The 22,481-nt window shown below is 38.6% G+C and overlaps 1 protein-coding gene and 1 pseudogene across 1 annotated transcript in view; both read right to left on the reverse strand.

Annotated features, from left to right (window-relative positions):
• Positions 1 to 22,481, reverse strand: part of FMN2 (formin 2) — a 388,079-nt gene that overhangs the window by 294,196 nt on the left and 71,402 nt on the right. The window contains exon 3 of the mRNA XM_063670713.1: positions 7,050 to 7,197. Within this exon, the coding sequence (XP_063526783.1) occupies positions 7,050 to 7,197 (148 nt within the window). The remainder of the gene's footprint in view (positions 1 to 7,049; positions 7,198 to 22,481) is intronic.
• On the reverse strand, positions 13,796 to 14,947 carry LOC129013857 (alcohol dehydrogenase class-3-like; annotated as a pseudogene).

The raw sequence follows: 22,481 nt of genomic DNA on the forward strand, positions 1-22,481 counted from the left end.
ACTGAAAAATAAAGTGAAAATAAATGAGAACCACTGGGAGAGGAGAAAAAAATACATGATAAGGAAAAAGAAAACAATACAGAATAAAAGAAAGGGAAATAGAAGGAGAAAGGTATAGGAGGGAGAAAGTAAAGGGAAGCATGAAAAATGGCGAAAGTGTCCTTTAGGGAGCAGAGAGAAATTGATGTACCAGTAATGGCTGAAGAATGGAGTCACTAGATAGGTGCATCTGAGATATCAGCTTAGTTCCAACTTTCATAGAGCTCCCTAAACGAAAGTGATCACTCCCGGAACTCCCGACTCCCACGTTCCCAACAGTCTCCTCCTCCCAGGATCCAGGGCACTTTCAGGAATTGCCTTAAACCCAGCTCTAGGACAGACTGATCATCTCCATCAAATATTCATCACTAGAATGGTTATTATTTTCAAAGAGTAACCAGGTGACAGAGCTCTCAAGGGTACATTTAAAATGGCCACCTCCTTCACCCATCCTTAAAATTAAGAAACCAGAATATTCTTTAAAAAAAAAACAAAAACAGGCTGGGCGCGGTGGCTCACATCTGTAATCCTAGCGCTTTGGGAGGCCGAGGCAGGCAGATCACAAGGTCAGGCCAATATGGTGAAACCCCGTCTCTACTAAAAATACAAAAATTAGCCGGCCTGGTAGTGGGCACCTGTAGTTCCAGCTACTCGGGAGGCTGACGCAGGAGAATCGCTTGAACCCGGGAGGCGGAGGTTGCAGTGAGCTGAGAGGGCGCCACCGCACTCCAGCCTGGGCGACAGAGCGAGACTCAGTCTCAAAAAATAAAAATTAAAAAAATCATTATGAAGCAGAAGCAGAGAGAGAAAAGAACATTCCTTAAAAGAAAGTTAAATATTCCATTTTAAAAAGTTACCTTATAAAATTCTGAGCATAATCTAAAATTCTGGACTCCCTATGGTACCAAATATGTTTCAGGAGTGACCTCTTTATCATCACAAAATAAACCTTTCACTCATGAAACAAAATATACTTGGATGAGCTGTGTATTTATATTGAGAAGACAGACAATGAGCAGGATATGCCTCTCTGCTAAGAATGGATAATAAACCAGCCCTTTAACATATATATACAAAATATGCCTTCTAAAAATGAATGAAGTAGTCTCTAAACAGTTAGACATTTTAAGATAAAATGCATCTATATAAAATTATTATATTATAGCTTCTTTAATGGTATATACCAGTTTGTTTCAAATCCAGTCAATTTAACTGAAACAGAATTCATTCAACTTCATTTAAATAGCATGACTTATGATTGGCTGCCTAATAAATGCAAGATGTTTTTAATTCTGATATACCATGTCTTTCCACAAATGAAGGTGAGGTTAAATACTTGAATTTTCCTAAATGAGGCCAATTCCATGATCTGCCTATTTGATTATTTAATAGTACTGAAGCTCTGCCTCTCATTGTCAACAAAATACAGCCACACCTAGGCTCTAGTTAGCTCAGGAGAAAATGAAGGCCAATTTTATGAAAACTATATGTAGGCATGTGCGTGAGTGTGTATATATATATATATATATACACACATACATGCATGCACACACTATGTAATATATAATATATGTTCAATTCAATATATTATCTAATTCAACATATAATATATATTCAATTTATATATAATCATAAGCCAATCATATAATATATATAATATATTATATATGTATTATATTTTTACATGTTGAAAATGGAGAATTATTTTTGGGAGACACAGTCAGTCTATTCCAGTACATTTTATTCCTTGATTAAGTGAGGGGCTCAGAGAGAGAGAATACTACAAAGTCTCCCCTGGTCCCTTATAGAACTTCTGCATTATCTCAACCGAACTTATGTTAAAACATTTGAACAAAACACAGAAACGGACCAGGCATGGTGGCTCATGTCTGTAATCCCAGCACTTTGGGAGGCCACAGTGGGAGGATCACTTAAGCCCAGAGTTCAACACCAGCCTGAGCTACATAACAAAACCTCATATCTACAAAAAATTTTAAAAATTAGCTGGGCGTGGTAGCTCACACCTGTAATCCCAGCACTTTGGGAGGCTGAGGTGGAAGGATCACTTGAGCTTGGGTGGTGAAGGCTACAGTGAGCCGGGATCATGCCGCTACACACCAGCCTGGGTGACAGAGTTAAACCCTGTCTCAAAAAAAAAAAAAAAAAAAAAAAAGAAAGAAAGAAAATAAATGAGTTGCATTGACATTGCACGGCACAGAATTTCTTCTCTTAGGAACCATTAGAGACACTTCTTTGGGATATTAGTTGTGCTTCTCTGAGTGACTGTGTTTTCAATCTCATGGACACTGAGGAAGACACTCACATTCCCCTTTCTGCTTTGCACCTGAGGGCTAAATTTCCAATTACCTTTAAAAATGGCAGATCTTTATGAGATACATTTCACTCGGCTGTCTTCTCTCAGCTTCATTTTATTGTTCCATCCTAAATTCCTTTTAGTTTGATCTATATTCCTTTATGATCCTTTTGTACATTTTACGTATTTATAAGCTGCTCAAATCTTTTTTTGGAACAAAGGTGAATTACAATGTATTCAGCCAGTGCACAACTGCATTTTAAAGGATTTTCACATGAAAATCTTCTGCCATGGTTCTTTGTTTCTTTCTTTTCTTTTACTCCTTGCAGTAGGAAGTCAGCTACCATGTTTCTACCAGATCCTCTTCCATATATTTTCTTCTAGGATTTTCCGTGCCATGATTGCCTTTCTAAAAAGTCAGTTCTCTGTTTCCTCTCAGCCATTCACATTTTCAAAGAAAGGTAAGGGATTTGATTTTCCGTAGAGGAAATGACAGTGATCAAGTCCCTATTCACATCTACACACCTTGCTCCTGCTCTGGGTTCTCCATGAATTTGAAAACTCAAGTTAATTATTTGATGTTGTTCAAATCTATTGAATGACCTTTGAAACTTGGTATTGAGCCCCTAAATTGGTCCAAGAACTGTTTTAGCCCATACAAAACTCTCCCTCAAATCTTTCATTAATGTGCTAAGTAGATGTTTATTTAGATCTTTTCCAGCAAAAGATTTTCATCATTCACTCCAATATTTAAGTACACACTATGTGCCAGAAAATCATGAAATTCTGAAAGCTGATGGGGAAGACATGTATATGTATAAACAGAAAAATTCAATACATAAAGCATTCAGATGACAGAGATATGAATAGGATGTCATGGGACTCCAGAAAAGAGTCCATGAGTGGGAAACAGCCATGGATGGGTGGGTGGGTGCTGTGTATAGGCAAGGGAAACTAAGGGAGAAGATAAAGAGAAAATGATAAATAGAAAGGGTTTCTTTGTATCAATGTTTTTGCCACCAACTGGTTTGGGTTTTTTATTTGTTTAATGCCACCAACATGGGAAGCACATGACTTCCTTTTTTCCCAGCCAGTCTTATCCTTCAGGAGTGTTCTGCAGACTTCAAAAGGTCAATGTTAACACCTTAGGCCCATCTGTGGAGACAATGCCAACTGCAGAGGGAGCCAGGATGAGAACAAAGCACTGCCAGGAATCTGCAACTCACTGGTGAGAAGAGGCACCAAGACCTCACATGGCCTCAGCCCTTCCAATTCATACAAAGAAGAGGCAGTTCCTTCACCAATCCATAAAGAGGGAAAAAACATCTTTCACAGAAGACATCAAGAAAAAGTTAAAGTGAGATGCTCCCTATGCAGTTAAAGTGAGATACATGAAAAAGGCAGAAGAGAGAGTACCACAAATCTGAACTAGCTGGACATGTGAATTAGGTAACCAATTTTAAGAGCTGGAAAAAAGGCCCAGCGCAGTGGCTCACGCCTGTAATCCTAGCACTTTGGGAGGCCAAGGGGGGGTGGATCACCTGAGGTCAGGAGTTCAAGACCAGCTGGGTCAACATGGTGAAACCCCGTCTCTACAAAAATACAAAAATTAGCTGGGCATGATGGTGGGTGCCTGTAATCCCATCCCTTCAGGAGGCTGAGGTGGGAAAATCACTTGAACCCGGGAGACGGTGGTTGCAGTGAGCCGAGATCATGCCATTGCACTCCAGCCTGGGCGACAGAGTGAGACTCCAAAAACAAACAAACAACAACAAAAAAATGAGCTGGAAAAAGCAATGAACGAAGCAAGCAAAAAAAAAAAAAAAGTCCTCAATTTTCTAAGCTAGACCTGCAAGTCTTTCTTCCTCTTCTTCTTCTTCAAAAAATGTCATTGAACTCTTTGACTTTGAATTAAAATAGAAAGGGGTCAGCCGGGCGCAGTGGCTCATGCCTGTAATCCCAGCACTTTGGGAGGCAGAGGCGGGCGGATCACTTGAGGTCAGGGATTCGAGACCAGCTTAGCCAACATGGTGAAACCCCGTCTCTACTAAAAATACAAAAATTAGCCTGGCGTGGTGGTGGGCACATGTAATCCCAGCTACTCAGGAGGCTGAGGCAGGAGAATCACTTGAACTCAGGAGGCGGAGGTTGCAGTGAGCCAAGATTGCGCCATTACACTCTAGCCTGGACGACAGAGTAAAAAAAAAAAAGGGGGGTCATGTGTTATATACAGTAGATTTAACCAAGGTGTCACTACAGAAGAATGTGCACCTATCAGTTAACTACAAATAGATCATTACTATTAATAATTATATTATCAAATTTTGTGATTGATGTAAAACATGAGACTGTAGGCAAAGGTTACCTATGATATTGATATTCCCACTCTTACAACTGACCGATTAGAAGAGAGTATGGTATGGTTCTGGGAATGAGGCTGTCTCATGGAAGCGTCTTTCCAAATGAACATCAGGGAGTCACAACAGAAAAAGTTTAGAAAGACCCATTAGATCACTCTGATGAAAAAATGCTCTATGGCTATTGGGGTTTATACTAGATCAACTAGAGAAAAATAAGTCACTAAGTTAAATTACTTCTTACCGCCATCATTCTCTTCAAGAATGCATTTTTAAAAAGGAGACAAGTTATTTCATTAAAAATCACTTGCTCTGGCATTTTGCAAGCTACATCAAATCATGAAGCAAAAACCAGGTGACAAACTTCCTGGTATCAATTCCAACTATCACCTTTTACCAAACTAAAATTCAGGTTATCACATTCAATTAACTTCGAGTCAAGTGCTCCACCAGTATATATACCAGCAACATAAAATGTTGCATAATGTTTTATAAAGTTCCCTAAAATTTAAGAATATCATATAAATGTTTCAGTTAGAAAAGTTGAGAATGATACAGTAGGGAAGAGAAAACATGAAAATATCACCCAATCAATGATGCAAAACACGGGATATAAACAACTGTTAAAAGGGCTCACCATGCAATTGATTAATTCAACTATATCTACCCCTAAGTATTTTGTATCAATAAATGTTATCATAAATAGAGTAGTGTAGAAAATGGGATCAATACTTTTAATTGTGTGTTTTCCTTTGAAAACTAAAAGTCCTTTTACTTGCTTGATTTTCAGGTGCTATCATGTTAAAGGTCTCTGATCTCTGAAGATCTTTGCTTAAAGGAAGTCTGCCTTGGTCTTTGAGAAACTGCTCTCTGTTTAAGTGTTACGATAAACTCAGTGTCCTACCTGGAACAACACTTCCTACACCCTCTCTCTCATTTGTTGTTCATTTCAGGGAGTACAGCCCACCTAGTGAATATCAAGCAGTGTTTCAAAAGCACTGGACATTTCAAAAGGGAGATTCAAGGTCAGGTGTGGGCCCTCATTTCAGTGCATCAGTGGAAAGAAAAAAGGCGCAAATACATTCCTCCGGAGACTGGGAAGAAAATGGGAGGCAAGTGCAGAACTTTGGGTGGGGGACTGGAATAAAACCTTTTACATTGTTGGTCATTGTTGGTTGAAAGGGACCTCATGAATAAGGCAATGACATGAAACAATGATAATAATTGTAATAAATAATATTAAATACACGGAGCTAGGCACTGCGTTCTACATTCTAATGCTTCATATAGATGCCTGTAATTCTCAAAACAGCCCTGTGCAGTACATGCTATGCTCATCACCATTTTACAGATGAGAAAACTGAATACAGTTGTTAGGAAATTTGCCTAAGATCACAAAGCTAATAAGTTGGCAGAGCCCAAGCTCCATGCTTTAAGTTATGCTCTTCTACTACGCATGCAAAATAAGTTTCTAATGACTATCTTCCTCTCTATGAGCCAATGAGAAAAAAAAATCAAAATTCTTAACTCTAATATCTATGTTACCATTTAGGAAAATCTGGTGGAGAAGGAATCTATGAATAGCAATGATGCTCTTCTATTTACTCCTCACTCATGCTTCAGAAATCAATATTTATGCCTGGTCAGTCCACAGGAGGAAGTTGGGAATTTATTACAACAAAATGAAGAAAATCCCAGGTGTGGTGGCTCATGCCTGTAACTCCAGCACTTTAGGAGACCGAGGAAGGAGAATCGCTTGAGCCCAGGAGTCTGGATCAGCCTAGGCAACAGAGTGAGACTCTGGCTCTACAAAAAAATTAGCCAGACATGGTGGTGCATGGCTGGGGTCCCAGCTACTTGGGAGACTGAGTTGGGAGAATCGCTTGAGCCAGGGAAGTTGAGACTGCAGTAAGCCATGCTCCACTGCACTCTAGCCTGGGTGACGGAGCAAGACCTTGTCAAAAAAAAAAAAAAAGAAGAAGAAGGGGAAAAAAAAAGGAGAAAACAACCATATTCCGTAAAGCATTGTTAAACAAATATGGTTCTCAGTTCTGTATGACAAATATAAAGTGTTTTCTTAAAACCAGGTTTGGGGTCATCATCCTGCTGAACTCCTCCAAATAAACCTGAGGCTAATCTCATGCTTCCCAGCCAATAACACAAAATAAGACAACAAAAGGAACAAAGAGAGAAAAGACCCCAAAATAAAAATTTTTTAAAGATTATATCTGAATGCCATGCAATTAAAAATAAAAGATTACTTAAAACTAAGATTTAATAAAACATCTCTCTCTATCTTGCCTCTTCCAGTTATCTCTGAAGACAAAGGAAACGGTTACCTGTTTCAGCATCCTCGAGCCTGTGTTCCTCATCGGGAGGTTTGGATGGTGGCCCCATGGATGGGACTCGCCTAGGAAACTGCCCTTCTGAATAGTCCAACGAGTGTGTGGGTTGACTAACTGCAGCCCAGGTATAAAGTTGATCTTGCTATATTTAAAAATAAAAAATGTTGAAATGCTATTAATTCAGTTACAAAAAAATAAGCCATGACTAATACATTGCAAAATCATTTCTATGTAAATTACTTATATATGCATACATATATGAAACATTAAAACAGCATTTTATACTATTCAGTGTAGATTCCTAAGATACACATTTTTTTTCACGCAGTCATTTTATCTTTATAACCACATTTGCCTCAACTTCATTTCTACAGTAAAACCTATGCCTCTTTCTTTGGAGGGAGAGATGCTATGTAGCCCTGCAGGGAATTATAAAACCAGACAGTCCAGACAGTCAATCAGAGAACTCCCTGAACTAGCATCTTTAATTCATCTGAATATGATATCCCTTTTAAAATTGTTTATATACTTGTGGGAATGTCAAAGGACAGGCTGTACTTGGGCACCACAGGACAATAATAGCTCCCGTGCCTTCAACCACAAAAGGCCCAGGAAACTGACTTATCTGGAGTCCAGGTTGGAAACTGGGAGAGAAACTATCAAACAGTGAATAAACCTGCCAAGAAAAAAAAAAAAAAAAAGAATTGAATAGGGATCTTCTGGCCAAGAAAGACCTCGCCAGCTACAGACCAACAGAATCTGGACAGAATGAGAAAGCAGCTAGTACTATACCTAGGGCCAGGAGACAAACTACAAATCTCACAGAGAAGCCTGCTCCACGGCCTATAAACACCTTGGAAAACTGCTCATTAGGATTTCAGAATAACAATGTGTTCAACCATTTTAGGATGCATAAGCTCAATATATGCATGCCCTATATTTGTGACATTTTTCTTAACTGGGTGTATTTCCCTAATACCTCTGATCCACATCAAGCAAAGCAAAGAGAAGAACAGTATGGTGGAAGTAAAAAACAAAAAACCACTGTAATCACTGGGTCGAGACTACAAAGTAAATGAGCTATCAGATGGATGTTGCTATTTCTGTATTTAACAAATTAAGAAACTCATAAAATAATCTCCAGCATGAACAGGAAGATAGTTTAAGCTTTACATTTAGGGATAGTGATTGGCCCTAACTGAGAATTCAGATTCCTGGGGTCAGCCAGGATTGGATCAGAAAGGACCACGTTTCAGACCTGGCTAAGCATTTGAGCTACTCATATATCTTCCAGCTATCCTATCTTGACCCACACCAGAAACTGCGCTATTTAGCATACTGAATATCAGAAATAGTTTTTCATTGGTGAAATTAGTGGCTTTAATTAACATAATAAATGTTAGATAATGAGCTATCATTGGAGAACCTGAAGGAATTCAATTTAAGTAGATTGAGTACGACATCAGAGAACATCCCCACACTTAAAAAGGATAAAACTCAGGCAAGGGATGATGTCAAGGTGTGACAGCCTGAGAGTGCTACCTCCCACCTCTAGTTTAGGAGGATGTCTCTGTGCCTATTGCCAACAGTCGGTCACAGAATCCTATTCCTTGGTGTTTGTATCACATGGACCTTTCACACAAGGTGAGGTCAAGCACCTACCAGAGTGGCAAGCTGGCCATGCTCTGACTCTCAAGTCAGCTTGTATAGGCTCTTGTGCAAACTAATGTTGTATGTTTAATAAATGTTTACATATTGGGCAAAATTCATTTGAGATTTGCTTTCATTAAAACCCAGTAAATTCTTACCCCATATACAAAAATTCAAAATGGAACAAAGACTGAAACATAAGACCTAAAACTACAAAACTCTTAGACGAAAACATAAAGGAAAAACTTGGTAACATTGTTTTTGGCAATGAGTTCTTGAATATGACAACAAAAGCATAAGGAACAAAAATTTTAAAAAAAATCAATGAACTGAACTATATCATAATTTAAAACTTCTGTGCATCAAAGGACACAATCAGAGTGAAAAGGCAACCTACAAAATGGGAGGAAGTATTTGCAAATCAACTCTGATAAGGATTTAACATCCTGAATATAGAAAGAACTCCTACAAGTCAACAACAAAAAACAAATAATCTGATTTTAAAATGGGCAAAGGACTTGAATAGACATTGTTTCAAAGGAGATACACAAAATAGTCAACGAGCACATGCAAAGATGCTCAATATCACTAATCATTATGGAAATGCAAATCAAAACTACAATGAGATCACCTCACACCCACGAGGATGGCTATTATTTAAGAAACAAACAAACAACAACAACAACAACAACAAAAATAAAGCACCAGCCTGGGCAACATGGCAAAACCTCATCTCTACAAAAATATAAAAATTAGCCAGGTATAGTGGCACACACCTGTAGTCCTAGCTACTTGGGAGGCTAACACGGGAGGATCACTTGAGCCTCGGAAGTCAAGGCTACAGTGAGCCATGGTCACGCCACTACACTCCAGCCCAGCAAAAGAGCAAGGCCCTATTCAAAACAACAACAACAACAACAAGATAGAACATAAGTGCTGGCAAGGATTGGAAAAACTGAAAGCATTGTGTACTATTAGTGATACTGTAAAATGATACTGTTGCTATGGAAAATATATGGCAGTTCCTCAAAAAATTAAAAACAGAATTACCATATGATCCAGCAATTACACTTCTGGATATATATGCCACAGAATTAAAAACAGGATCTCAAAGAAACATCTGTACACCTATGTTCATAACAGCATGTTCACAACAGGCGAAAAGTGGAAGCAACCCAAGTGTCCATCCATGAATGAACAGATAAACAAAATGCGATATATATATAAACTGGGAAATTATTTAGCCTTTAAATAGAAGGAAACTCCGATACATGCTACTGCATGGATGAACCTGGAGGACATTTGGCTAAATGAAATAAGCCTGATACAAACAGACGAATACTGTATGATTCTACCCATAAGAGGTACGTAACATTGTCAAATTCATATTGTCAGAAAGTCAAATGGTGGTTGCCAGGGTTGGGGAGATGGGGGATAGGAAGTTGTTGCAATGTAATGGGTACAGAGTTTCAGTTTTGCAAGAAGAAAAAATTCTGGAGGTTGATTACACAACAATGTGAATATACATAACAACACTGAATTGGACACTTAAAATGGTTAAGGTGGTAAATTAATGCTCTGTGTATTTTGCAACAGTTAAAATTTTTTTTAATAATTTTTTTAAAAACAGTAAATGCAAGGCTGTTGGGAATAGCTAAGATGCACTTATTCAAGAGCAGCACATGATTAAATTGACAAGTCAGTTCTTAAGAGGTAACATGGATACCGTGATGGCTTAAGAAAACAACTGAACTGTAGCCAGGCATGTGGCTCACGCCTATAATCCCAGCACTTCGGGAGGCAGAGTCAGGTAAATTGCTTGAGCCCAGGAGCTCAAGAACAGCCTGGGCAACACAGTGAGACCCCACCTCTACAGAATATTTAAAAATTTTTTAAAAATTAGCCAGGGATGGTGCAACACACTTTTATTCCTAGCTACTCAGGAGGCTGAAGTGAAGGGATCACTTGAGCCTGGGAGGTTGAGACTGCAATGAATGATGACTATGCTTCTGCACTCTAGCCTGGACAACAGAACGAGACCCTGTCTCAAAAAAAAAAGAAATAAAAGAAGTTTCTGAAATGTAATGCCCTCTCCACTCTATCCTTCAGCACCCTCCAGTTAGTGGTAATGATACCTATCTCAGCTACAGTTAGGTACAGTTCTTCTACACAGCCCCAGAAAACAGCCTATCTTGAATCTTTGCAGCCATTGCCCTCCTAATATTTTCCAGAATAGCAGAACCAAATTGGCCACAACAGCATGCTTCTAAGCCTGAGCTTCGGTTCCTCATATGTAAAATATGATATCTATAGCATGCTTAGAAAAATGCTTGGCCTACCAGCTCCTCTGGGAGTTGGTGGAGAGAAGCAGGGCTGGAGTAACTGAGAGGCTCCAGACCTGGCATCATGGTCAACCACAAAAAGACTTTTGCCTAGAGAGCCCTTATCCTACTAACAGCCTCAGACATAGTTTTTTCCATATAAAAGAGGTAGCACCAACAACTAAGGGGATAAACTATCTCACTGAGTTTCATCATTCACCAAAATACAAAGCATGCTAAAAGCACTCTATAAAACATCATATAAACAAACAAAAGTAGCTGGTCAGTCCCCCAGTCTTTGAACCACACCTCAGAACTGTAATATATTACTGGGCTGTAATGGTAATCTCAAAACCTCTCATTCATCACGTAGCTCCACTAGCAGAAAATAAGCAAAACAGATTTCTTTCATGGTTCCTCTACATTTGCAGAATCAAATCCCAACTCTTCAACTTAAATATCATTTCAACATTCCTATATCCCTACCATCTTCCTTCCTAAATTCATTTCTCATTTCCTAAACCAAGCTTCATGCCACTAGAATGCCCTCTCCAGCTGTACCCACTCAAGGAGTCTAATCAATCATTAAAAAATCTAGTTGAAGTCCCATTTCACCCGAATCAAACCCACCTCTGCTGAAAGGCCACTCCTGAATCGGACAGCTAACTCAGCACACCTGCCACCCCACATGTCAACACTTAATGGTGTACTATCCAAAACAGTGGCTTGTCACCTAGTCCTGAGTGTATATCATGTTTCCTCAAATTGACTGCAAACTACTTCAGGATGAGAAAGGTGGACACGGGTCTTGTAAATCTCCCCTAGCTCTGGACAGTGCTATGATGACTACATAAAAGCCACTTGAAGCTGGGTGTGGTGGCTCACGCCTGTAATCCCAGTACTTTGGGAGGCCAAGGTGGGCAGATCACCTGAGATTGGGAGTTCGAGACCAGCCTGGCCAACATGGTGAAACCCCATTTCTACTAAAAATACAAAAATTAGCTGGGCATGGTGTCACGCGCCTGTAATCCCAGCTACTCAGAAAGCTGAGGCGGGAGAATTGTTTGAGCCTGGGAGGCAGAGTTTGCAGTGAGCCGAGATCAGGCCACTGCACTTCAGCCTACATGACAGAGCGAGACTCCATCTCAAAAAAAAAAAAAAACAAAGCCACTGGCTGCCTACTGAATTAACACATTTATCAAGTAAAAATAAATAAAAGAGATGGCTGATCAATATAGGCAGAGGCTGTAGCTGCTAATCTCATTTTCTTCATTTGTTTACCAAGGAACCAAAAGGAAACTTTGTGGGTATCATATGGAAAAATGAAGGTATCAGGTTATCTGTTATGTCTAAACCTATTGGTAATTAACTATTTAAAGAAAAAACATGGAGTAGATAAAATTCCTAGGGTATATTCATTGCTCCCCCTAAGCAAACCTCATCACCTTTTGGAGCCTCAATATTCTCATCAGTGAATCAGGAAAAATGTGTCCCTTGTCTTTTTGGGGGAGCTTGCATGAGGCAAGAGTAAATGATATGTGAAAAGCACTATGAAAATTACATGGTGATATTCAAATGTAATATGCCATGAATACTATTTGTTTTGACTTTTAAAAATCTAAGTTTGATTACAATAGTCACACTTTTTTCCTTTAAAAAAAATCCTTTTCAGAGGAATTGAAAATCATTATCTCACGTACACATCATCTCTACTTAACCAGCACTAAATCTTTCTGTGCTCTTTGTATGACTACACGTAGTTGAGCAAACAGTTTTCTTGACATTTATGCTGTTTTTCAACCGGTTTTGCATTCAATTAACAATTGCCCTGTGGTATTTCCTCAACCATCCATAAATGTCTTGTGTGTGTGTGTGTAACATTTCACAAATGTGTTATTTTCTCAAATAGGGTATATGAGTTTCTAGCTACCAGTTACCATATCCTATATTCCCTTGTTTTCTCAGGAATGTCAAGTATAAATAATCAACATACTGTGAGTATTAAGGACAAGGTCAGGATGGATAAGAATTGTTTAACAGAGCAAATCACAGTTTTATTTTTGGGTTAAGGCAGGGATGCATTTTCATGGCCTCACTCCACATCCTTAAATTCTTAAGGTCTGTTTTGGCTTTTGCTGAATGACATTATGTCTTCCTATTAAAGAAAACAAATACGAGCTTTCTACCATAGGCATGTGAGAAACTTTAAAATCACAACCTAAAAGTGGCGTAAGTAGGCTACAGGCCTGCTAGCTTAAGAAAGAGAAAAGTTACTTTTAGCAGCTATTTCCCCATCTTTTCACTAGGTTATAAATAACAACACCTAAAATAACTCAGAGCTATAATCCACAAATAATTTATCATAGTGTGTCCACCAGAAAATAACAATGCTCGAAGGTAGGCATTCTAACAGTGCTTCACTGAGATTTTTACGGGTAAGATGAGGGTTTGGTTCCCACCTTAAAAGATTTCAGATCAACATTTTTTCTGGTTCCTCCATATGCAAGAAAATTTCATTGTCCAATAGTATTTTTTTTTGTAGAAATTACTTTTATTATGTTAAAAATATTCCTTAATGAGCTAGCAATTATTTATGTGGAGGAGAGTCCAGTCCATGACTGAATTATCCTTGCCTTGATTACAGACATTCATGAATGACACACATCACACCATTCTCTGGAGTAGCTGCTGAAGGTCTAGGAGGCGCTTCTCCCTGCCTGTTAGGCTGCTCCCATCACATCACGACAGGATGGACGCTGTTTTTCTCTTTTGAATTAAATCTTGATAACAGTTCGAATGCTCTTTCCAGAATGCAATAGTTCAAAGGCTTTGTTAATTTCATCAAAAGACAGATTGTGAGTCACAAATTCATCAACTTTTATCTTTTTAGACATATATTCAGATACCAACTTTGGGACACTTTCTACACTCTTTCACCCTCCAAAGGCAGTGCCTTTCCATGTGCGACCTGTTACCAGCTGGAATGGATGAGTGGCAATTTCTTGACCTGAAGCAGCTACTGCAACCACCACGCTGATGCCCCAGCCCTGCTGACATGCCTCAAGTGCTGCTCTCACGACCTTGACATCCCTAATACATTCAAAGGAGTAGTCCACTCCTCCATCAGTCATCTCAATGAGCACTTCCTGGATGGGTTTACTAAAATCCTGAGGGTTCATACATTCAGTGGCTTCAAACTCTTTAGCCCTTGGAAATTTACCTTGATTGATGTCCACACCAATGACCCAGGATGCACCAGACACTTTACCGCCCATGATAATTGTCAATCCAACTCCTCCCAGGCCAAAGACAGCACAAACAGAGCCAGGCTCCACCTTGACAGTGTTCACAGCAGCACCATAACCAGTTGAAATGCCACAACCTAGAAGGCAGACTTTATCCAAAGGTGCTAAAGAATCTATTTTAGCAACAGAGATATCAGTCACAACTGTGCATTCAGAAAATGTGCTGGTTCTCATGTAATGTAAAATTGTCTTTCCTTTGCAAGTAAATCTGCTGGTACCATCTGGCACTAATCCTTTCCCTTGAGTGACTCTTATCTTCTGGCAAAGGTTAGTTTTAGGATTTAGACAAAATTTGCATTCTCCACACTGTGGGATGTAAAATGGGATGACAGTTATCACCCGCCTTCAGCTTAGTAACTCCCTCACCAACACTTCCCACAATTCCAGCACCTTCATGTCCCAAGATCACTGGAAGACAACCCTCAGGATCAGCTCCGCTCAGGGTATAGGCATCGGTGTGGCAAACTGCAGTGGCAATGATCTTGATTCAAACTTTACGAGCCTTTGGGGGTGCCACCTCTATCTCCTCTATGGAGAGAGGCTTTCCAGCCTCCCAGGCAACTGCAGCCTTGCACTTGATAACCTGGTTCGCCATGTCCACGGGTTCTGGTTGGCACGGGGGTTGGACTGTATATTAATTTAGAACCTAGATTATTACTGTCTGAGAGGAATTGTTGCTATTCTCATTCCATGACTGGCTTATCTGTGAGTAGAGATAGGATGTCCATCTCTGTGGGAATTAATCTGAATGTAGGTTCTTCTCTTAATAAGAAACTATCAGCACTGCCCCAGCTCAATTGTCTGTCAAGGCCAGCAGACCCATATTAAAGTAGCAAAATATGGTAACTATATCGCAGATATTCCATAAAGTACTATCTCCCACCTGATAACACAGTTTGCATGAAGGGGAAAAAATATTAAAAATAAAAATTGCCTCGAAGTATGCAGCTCACTGATTTCTTTATAACCACTCTAAAATCTGTCCTGGTCAGGTGTGGTGGCTCACGCCTACAATTCCAGCACTTCGGAAGGCCGAGGCAGGAGTATTACTTGAGCCCAGGAGTTGGAGACCAGCCAGGACAAGATAGCAAGACCCTATCTCTATAGAAAAAAAAATTTTAGATAAAAAAATTAGCCAAGTGTGGTGGCACACTCCTGTGGTCCCAGCTACTTGAGGCTGAGGCAGAAGGATTGCATGAGCCTGGGGGGAGGTCGAGGCTACAGTGAGCTGTGATTGCACCACTGTACTCCAGCCTGGGCGACACAGTGAAACCGTCTCAAAAACAAAACAAAACAAAACAAAATCAAATCAAATCAAATCAAATCAATCCCTAGATTATGTAGATAAACCTATCTCAGGCCAGCAGAGGGCTCTACACCTTGTCCTACTGACCTCAAAAAGAATTGCCTCAACTGAACTGTGCTTGGGTGTGATCTCTGAGACAAGACTGCCAAGTCTACAGAAGACTGATGAAAATGCCCATCCCATTACACAATGTTTTGTGTAGGAGGGCTCTGAAGACACATTTATTCCTGATCTTAGAATTTCACAGCTCTGTCTAAAGAACTAAATAGTTGGATGGTATTTTGAGTTTGTGTTTTTTTGTTTAAGATGGAGATGGAGTCTCCGCGTTCCGGGTTCAAGTGATTCTCCTGCCTCAGCCTCCAGATTAGCTGGGACTACAGGCATGTGCCACCACGCCCAGCTAATTTTTGTATTTTTAGTAAAGATGGGGTTTCACCACGTTGGCTAGGATGATCTCGATCTCTTGACCTCATGATCCACCCGCCTGGCCCTCTCAAAGTGTTGGGATTAGAGGCATGAGCCGCGACACCTGGCCATTTGTGTTTTTTTTTCTTTTTTTAATCTCAGGGACAATATAAATTGTGTTGGTCAGATGTGCTTTTCATTTTGGTTATTAAAAAAAAAAAACAGTGAAATTCACATATGGCCCACCTGCCACGTTTGGAGATTCTGGAATATGTGTTTTTGATTAGTCTCATTCCTGGTTCCACTTCAGTATTGTCTTTTTTTCTTTAATCTTTTCACTAAAATAGCACCTTTTTATTTTCTTACTATATCTTTTTCTCCTAATCATTGTAAATACTTTTTGGACTAGGTAGCAATAAACACATTATTGCTATTGGGGAAATAACAAAAAGGCCTTATTTATTTAATTACCTAAAGAGATGGGGTCTCATTCTGTGGCCCAGGCTGAAGTGCAGTAGTGTGATCACAGGTCACTGTAGCCTTCAATTCCTGAGTTCAAGCGATCCTCCCACCTCAGCCTCCCAAGTGGCCAGGACTACAGGTGAGTACATTGATGCCTAGCTTTTTTTTTTGTTTTTTTGTAGAGATGGAGTCTTGCTATGTTGCCCAGGCTGGTCTCAAACTCTTGAGCTCAAGTGATCCTCCCACCTCAGCCTCCCAAAATGTTGGTATTCCAGGCATGAGCCACTGTGCCCAGCTGAGATGTCCATTTATTTCAACTCATTTGAACCATTTATAAGATGACTGACTGGCTGGATAAAAAGTAGATCTACTGACAGTAGCCTGAATTGAACTCACATATCTGGGTTTGCGTTAATCATTTAATTATTCAAAAATAATAGCACAACCCTATAGAATTGTTTTGAGGGGGGTAGATAAGAAAAACAATAACTAATCAGTATCATAACACAACAGCATCCACTGTGTATATTTTCTAAATTTTCTTTTTTTTTGAGACGGGGTCTCACTCTGTCACCCAGGCTAGAGTGCAGTGGCGCCATCTTGGCTCATTCAAGGGATTCTTCTGCCTCAGCTTCCTGAGTAGCTGGGATTACAGGAGCACGCCACCATGCCTGGCCAATTGTTTTATTTATAGTAGAGACAGGGTTTCACCATGTTGTCCAGGCTGGTCTAGAACTCCTGACCTCAAGCGATCCACTCGCCTCGGCCTCCCAAAGTGCTGGGATTACAGGTGTGAGCCACCGTACCTAGCCTATTTTCTAAATTTTCTTTGAATGTTTTATGTAGCTGTAACCATAGTGCACATGGTTTTATAAATAATACAGATTTTTAAAATAATTGCATCATCTTCACACTTATAATTTCTATTTCTGCCACAATCTTCACACAACACTATAACATAGCCATTAAAACAGCTCTACATGGAACACATAAATGTGATTGCCCAAAGCATCTATGGTTGGTTTTTAAACAAAAGGTTTTATTTAAAAATGGAAATGTATATAAAAATGACAAATGTAAAAGAATAATAAGATAACATCAAAAGATTAAACCCCAGGATGAACTGAGATCTCTGACATGTTTACAAATAGGCCAGGCACTATGGTTCCCACCTGTAATCCAAGCACTTTGGGAGGACAAAGTGGGAAATTCTCTTGAGCCCAGGAGTTTGAGGCTGCAATGAGCTGTGATCACATCACTGTACTTCAGCCTGGGTGTCAGAGCAAAATTCTGTCCCCCCCACCCAAAATAAAATAAAAATGACAAAGGAGTGTTTTCTTAGCTGTGCTTAAAAGAAGCACTAACATTACTACCAGTGATATACAAATTGGCACAAATTTTCTACAGAGAAATTTAATATCAAAATAATTTTAAAACCTATCCCTTTTGGGGTTTGTTTTGTTTGTTTTGTTTTGTTTTTTTGAGATGGAGTCCTGCTCTGCCACCCAGGCTCAAGTGCAGTAGCACAATCTTGGCTCACTGCAACCTCTGCCTCCCGAGTTGGATTGATTCTCCCGCCTCAGCCTCCCAAGTAGCTGGGATTACAGGCATGCACCACCATACCCAGCTAATTTTTGTATTTTTGGTAGAGATGGGGTTTCATCATGTTGGCCAGGCTGGTCTTGAACTCCTGACCTCAGGTGATCCGCCTGCCTCAGCCTCCCAAAGTGCTGGGATTACAGGCGTGAGCCACTGAGCCCAGTCAACCCATCCGTTTTGAACCACCAATTCCACTCATAGAAGTCTTCTCTAAGGGGAAAATATATCAGTGATATGCAAAAATATTTATGCACTAGAATATATTTATTCCAATGTTACTTGCATTTTTAAAAAAGAAAAGTAGAATTTCCAAAAATAGCAGTAAGAATAAAAAGTTTTATTTGTACATATAGTGGGACAATCAAGAGCCATTAAAATCACATCTCATTGAATGCCATGTAAAATATGTTTATGGTATGTTGCCAAGTGAAAGTATTTGACTGTAAATTGTATATTGTAAAAATAATACATGAGGCCGGGTGCAGTGGCTCACATCTGTAATCCCAGCACTTTGAGAGGCTGAGGCAGGTGGATCGCCTGAGGTCAGAAGTTGAAGACCAGCCTGACCAACATGGTGAAACCCCATCTCTACTATAAATACAAAAATTAGCTGGGTGTGGTAGCTGGCACCTGTAATCTCACTTACTCAGGAGGTTCAAGCAGGAGAATCGCTTGAACCCAGGAGGCAGAGTTTGCAGTGAGCCAAGACCGTGCCATTGCACTACAGCCTGGGCAACAAGAGCGAAACTCTGTCTCAAAAGAAAATTAATAATAATAATAATACATGAGCTAATGGCTACATAATGTATAATTATATAATGAGGTAATGTTTATATATATATGTTATATATATATATATAAAACATAGAATATCTTAAAGGGAAGAGGAAAGGGAATATTAAATTAAGAAAAAATTAGCAAGCCAGGATTCAAGGGAGAACACAGACCTAGGGAGCGGAGGTTGGCTCATGGGGGATCCTTTTGTCCCCACCCCTCAACACCCCACAGGATTCCTGTGAGAGTTTGTGGGCACATTATCCGGGGAAAGGGACTGGAGGACCCTGACCTCTAAGGGAGACTGGCCCTACTAACACCTCTCACTTGGGGTTAGAATCTAAAATTCCATCACTCTAGTAACAAAGGTAAACTAGAAGTAGGCAGGTTGAACATTTTCAGGGCTAAAATTCAACTTCAAAGCATCTAAATCTTTGAACATACCTCAAGGTGATCTTGGAATATTAGTGCCCCAGGTCCCCAGCAAAAGCAAACATAAATCCTATCTGGGAAAAGATGAGATCAAACTAAGCATTTGCACAGCATAAAATAAAAAAAAAATAGAAAAATGGAGACATAAATTAAAAAATAAACAAAAATCAATAGGAAAACACACAACAGAAAAAAACACACAGGGATCCTAGATTATTATCAGACTCACATTTTAAAATAGCTATGTTAAATCTCTCCAAGAAGGTAAAAGACAAAATAAACAACTTCAGCAAAGAGTGGTGGCTCATGCCAGTCATGCCAACACTTTTGGGAGGTCGAGTTGGGAGGACTGCTTGAGTCCAGCAGTTTGAGACCAGCCTAGATAACACAGAGAGACCCCGTCCCTACAGAAAATTTTAAAAGCTAGCCAGGTGTGGTGTCCATACCTGTAGTCCCAGCTACTTGGGAGGCTGAGGCTAGAGGATCACTTGAGCCCAGGAGGTCGAGGCTGCAGTGAGCTATGATCGCACCACAGCACTTCAGCCTGGGAAACAACATGAGACCCTGATTTAAATTTTTAAAAAGAAAGAAAGAATGCCAACAGATACCTAGAAATAATTTTAAAAACTGAGCAATTCTAGAACTGATAAATAGCCAAATTAAAACCTCAACAGATCTACTTAATGGTAGATTAGAAGCAGCTGAATAAAAAATTAGTGCATTCAAAGAAGGATAAAAAGAAACAATCCAGAATGAAGAAATAGAGTCAAAAGGATGGGAAATATTGCAGAGAAAATAAGAGGATAAAAGATACAGTGAAGAACTCTAACCTATGTATAATTGGAGTCCCAGAAAAAAAGATATCATAAAGAGAATAACTTAGAAGCATTATCTACAGAAAGATCATTCCTGAAAACGTAAAATGAAAGAAAATATCAAACTACTACTGATTTCAAAGCCCTATAAATCCTATAAATGTGTGAATACAGTAAAACTGCTACAAAAAAGCTAAAAATAACATCTTTAAAGCAGCCACAAATAGATGACCTTCAAAGAATCAATAAATAGATTATTTTTGTTAAGTTAGCATCATTGAAAGCCAGAAGATAGTGGAATGACCTTTTTTAAACTGCCTACTAGAATTCTACACCTTGTAAAAATATTTTTCAAGAAGAAAATGAAAGAAACCTATTTTAAGACAAAAAGCACTAAAGAATTTGTCACCTAGCAGGCTTGCACTAAAGGAAATACAAAAAGATGCTCTTTACGCTGAAAGAAAATAATCCCAAACAGATTCCTGAAGATGCAGAAAGAAAGAGCACAGAAAAAAGATTAAATGAATACTAAACATATAAACAGTATTAATGTCTTGTGGAGATAATATAGAAAGAATTAAAATAAAATAACAATGTGTAACTTGGAAATGAAATTTATTAAGTTAGGGAATCTCAAGGTTGCTTAATTTGTCTGGAAACAGGTCTTAAGGTTGCTTAATTTGTCAGGCAATAGGTGAAAGTACCAAAAAACAAAAACGGCAAAAATGTATGCAGTTTTAAAAGATAAGCTTAGGTGTAGTGGCTCAGGTCTGTAATCTCGGCACTTTGAGAGGCCAAGGCGGAAAGACTGCTGGAGCCCAGGAGTTCAAGACCAGCCTGGACAAGATAGTAAAGTCCTACCTTTACAAAAAAATTTAGAAATTTAAAAATAAACATAAAAATTATCTTGGCGTGGTGATGCACCCCTGTAGTGTAGTCCTAGCTACTTGGGAGGCTGAGGTGGGAGGATGGCTTGAGCCCAGGAGTTCAAGGTTGCAGTGAGCTATGATTATGCCACCGCACTCCACCATGGGTTACAGAGTGAGACCTTGTCTTAATAATAATAATAATAATAATAATAATAATAATAATAAGGTAGTTGGTAAAATTACAGTTTTTAAAATACCAGAGAGAACAATTAAATAGTAAACAGTAATTGATAAATCCAAAAGACACAAAAGGAAAAGGACTATAGAACAGATAAGACAAATAGAAAATATACAATAAAGTAGTACTTTAAATCCAAGCATTTAAACAATTGTATTAAATGTAAATGGACTTAGTTATACTTCAGTAAAAAACAAAAGACTGTCAGACAAGATAAAAAATGAGCTCCAAACCTATTCTCTTTATTGAAGATACAAATGAAAAGGTATAAAAATGATTAAGATTACTAGAAAGTAAAAAGATATAACATGTAAATTTTAAACTAAAGAAGGCAAGCATAGCTATATTAATAACAGATAATGATTTACAGCAAAAAGCATCATAAGAAACAAAGTGGAAGTCTTCTATTGATAAAAATGTAATTCATAAGGAAAATAATTCTAAATATGTGTGCTTCAAATAACAAGGCTTCAAAGCACACATAGCAAAAATTGGCAGAGCTCTAAGGAAAAAAACATGTCCACAAACATAGTAGCAATAACTTTCTCAATAGCTGCTACAATGAAAATAAAAAGTAAGGATATAGAAGACCTGAACAACATAATCAGCAATTTACCTAATGGACTTAAGCAGAACATTTAACCTAAAACATTCTTTTCAAGCACACACAGCACACTGATGAAAGCCGATCACATCTTGGGCTATAGTAAATCTCAATAAATGGCAACATACTGAAATGAAGAGTATGTTTTCTTAATAAAATGTAATTAAATTAGAAATCAATAACAAAAGAAGATAAAACAAAGTCTCCATGTTTGGAAATCAAGCAATACAATTCTAAATCACACATTATTCAAAAAAGACAACACAGTCAACATTTTAAAATATTTTTTAAATGAAGGATAATATAAATATTTGCCTTAACTTTAGAGATACAGTTAGTCATGTTTACAGAGAAATCTGTAGGTTTAAATGCATATATTAAAAAGATAAAAGGCTACAAAAATCAGTATGTTAAATATCCATCTAAAGAATTTAGGAGAGAAAAAGATCCAGCAATTTAGTCCAAAGAAGGGAGAAAGAAGGAAACAGATTTAAGTGTTAATAAATAGCCTCCAAAGAAGCCTTCTGAAAAAGCTAATAATATTAAAAACCTCTGGCAAGTATAATCAAGTAGAGATACAAATAACTAACGTCAGAAATAAAAAAGGAAACAGAACATTGATCCTACAGGCTTTAAAGTAGTAAGA

Source organism: Pongo pygmaeus, chromosome 1, assembly GCF_028885625.2.
Source record: "Pongo pygmaeus isolate AG05252 chromosome 1, NHGRI_mPonPyg2-v2.0_pri, whole genome shotgun sequence".
Taxonomy (NCBI): Eukaryota; Metazoa; Chordata; class Mammalia; order Primates; family Hominidae; genus Pongo; species Pongo pygmaeus.